The 2,781-nt window shown below is 41.5% G+C and overlaps 1 protein-coding gene across 1 annotated transcript in view; it reads left to right on the forward strand.

The window, feature by feature from the left end:
• col9a1a (collagen, type IX, alpha 1a) overlaps positions 1-2,781 on the forward strand; it is a gene marked incomplete in the record, with an annotated part of 81,725 nt that overhangs the window by 77,203 nt on the left and 1,741 nt on the right. Inside the window, 1 exon segment of the mRNA XM_014023078.1 lies at positions 660-737. Coding sequence (XP_013878532.1) covers positions 660-737 — 78 coding nt within the window.

Consider the following 2,781-nt stretch of genomic DNA (forward strand, 5'->3'; position numbering starts at 1 on the left):
GCTGGGGAGAGGGAGGTCTGGGCCTCCCTTCTGAAGCTGCTGCCCCCGCGACCCGACCCCGGATAGGCGGAAGAAAATGGATGGATGGATGGAACAAAGCTGCAAATCTGTCAAATTCTTAAATGACAACAGACTGTTTTTGTAAAGTCAGGGAGCCTTTTTACCACTTTGTTAAAGAAACAAATGTGATATTCTGAGCCTGAACTCTGTTAAACCAAATATGAGTTTACCTGTGTAGTGTCCAAAGAGTAGGGATCCTCTTCTCAGCAACGCACAGATGTGATGTCTGTTGGTTTTTCCAGCTTCAGAGCTCGGCACATATTACCATATTTGGAAGAAGAATGCTTAAGGTATACCATGACAAAATTCATGAGGCGTCTGTTGAACCACACTGTGAAGCCTATAAAGAGCCTTGTACGCCCCCGCTCTTGGCCTTCGTTCTCCATCTTTCTTACTTGGTGAATCATTTGGCTTGGAGGCCACAATTTGGTTTTCGGCTGTAATCTCCTGGAACTGCAAATAAAGCTATTTTGCTGTTCAACCAGCCTTTTCAGAGTCCTTTCTTCATTGAGCAACAACAGTTCCACTTCAACCAGAAGATGTGGTATTTTTTACACCTCACCTGTTTTCCTCTGTGATAACAACTTTCTTTTCTGCAGGTGATCAAGGTGACCGAGGGGACAGAGGACCAACAGTGAGAGGACCCAAAGGAGAACCAGGGGCTCCTGGTCTGCCAGGTAAAGGGCGAGCATGACTAAGATATTTTATATGTTCCTATAGTTACAGCTTGATATTTCAACAAACATCAACTTCCTTCTTTCAGTTCTATAAGTAATTTGGACCTTTTTTTAAATCTAATATAAATTGTTGATATTTAGATGTATAAACTGTAGAGGAAATGGGAAAAGAATCAGAAGAAATGTTATAGCTCTTGCCAGTGGAATTTTAGGGTCATCAAACAGGCTGTGGCTAAGTGCTTAAAGGAGTTGTCCTCTAAACCAGTGATTCCCAACCAGGGCTATGTGTACTCCTAGTGGTACATGAGCATATTACAGTGGGTGCGTGGGGAAAATTTCCAGCTGTCTATGAAAATAAATAAAAATTGGACAGGGATATGTACACTAGGTTCCTATGATTTCTGCAGTGCAGAAAATGCAGACAAAACAAAATGGAATCCAGTACAAAACATTTTAATAAAAACAATTTGCTTATTTTGTGTGAGTTTTTGATGTATTTTAGATGCTGCTGCTTCCTTCACCTGCCATTACCTGGTTTATTTATTTAATTACTTATTCCCTTTCTAGGCCAGTGTTTTTCAACCCTGGTCCTCAAGGCACACAGCCCTGCATGTTCTAAGCCAGGTTCACACCGAACGTGTGTTGAGCAGCCAAAATGTGCCTGATGCTTCAAGTTGGACGCTTGTCAATAATGTCCCGAACAGACTGAAGAGGGAGGAGCGTCTTGGTTTTTTCCAGTCTGTCTTTAATGACGGGTGAAATAAAGATAAAATAAAGAAAACGGCTTTACTTTATTTACTGAAAACAACTGAACGTTGCACAGAGCAGATGATTAATTCACCAGATAATTTAGACGCAGTTTGTTCAGTTAGTTTCACCACTCCAGGAGCTGTGAGCTGACAGACTATTTTTTGTCCCGAGCCCAGTTTATCACCGCGGTCATTTCAATGAGCTGCTGACCCACATCGGTGCTGATACCTCCAGCCAGAACACCAACTGCAGATGGTCCATTTCAGCTAAAGAGCTCCTGTCCGTCTGTTTCAGGTTCAGGAAACCGTCACGTGGAAAATCTTTTCTCTCTGATTGGTTGGTGAGGCGCGTCGAGCAGCAAAAGTTCATTTTTGTTGAACGCGAGCGTCGGCTGCTCGACGCACCGCATGCACAGAAAACACTACTGCTACCTTACGCGCTGCTCAGAACACGTTCGGTGTGAACCCAGCTTTAGATGTTTCCCTGCTTCAACACACCTGATTTAAATAGATAAATGATTAGCAGGCTTTTGTTGAACGGCAGTCATCTGAGTCAGGTGTGTAAAGGCAGGGAGGGCAGTGTGTCCTGAGAAGCAGGGTTGAAAAACACTGTTCTAGGCAACAAATTATTCTTTGTTTAATTTGAGTTGAAAAGAATAAAATGTAAGAATTAAATGTTCTATGGAGTTAAATAAATTATTTTCATTTAATAATCAGTTGTACATTATAATTTTGCTATTATGTTTGACTGAGGGTTTTCACAAGTCTGAAAGGTTTGGGAACCACTGCTCTAAACAGAGAGTTGTGATTGATTTCCTGCTATTCAGTCACGTTAAATGATGTGTGTCCCATCAGTGTGTGAGTGTGATTTAAAGCAGTGTTTCCCAAAGTTGGGGTCGGGACCCAAAGTGGGGTCCCGAAACATGAAGGTGGGGTCCTGAAAAGATTTTCTGAATTAATGACATTTTTGCCTTAAATGTTACGAATGAGTGAGATTAGTTTATTTAAAATGGATAAATGTAGTATAAAAATATTGTTACTATGCCCATGTTTTGTTGACCTGATACAAATGTTTATCATCCAAAAATAGTTGGGGCCACAGGTCTCTGCTACTGTTATTTTGTGGGTCAAAAGCTGAAAAGTTTGGGAACCACTGCACTTTGGTTCCCAAAGTTGGGCTTGGGACCCAAAGTGGGGTCCTGAAACATCAAGTTGGGGTCCTGAAAAGATTTTCTGAATTAATTACATTTTTGCCTTAGCTGTTCTGAAGGAGTGAGGTTAGTATGTTTAAAATG

The sequence above is a fragment of the Austrofundulus limnaeus genome, unplaced genomic scaffold, assembly GCF_001266775.1.
Source record: "Austrofundulus limnaeus strain Quisiro unplaced genomic scaffold, Austrofundulus_limnaeus-1.0 Scaffold356, whole genome shotgun sequence".
NCBI lineage: Eukaryota > Metazoa > Chordata > Actinopteri > Cyprinodontiformes > Rivulidae > Austrofundulus > Austrofundulus limnaeus.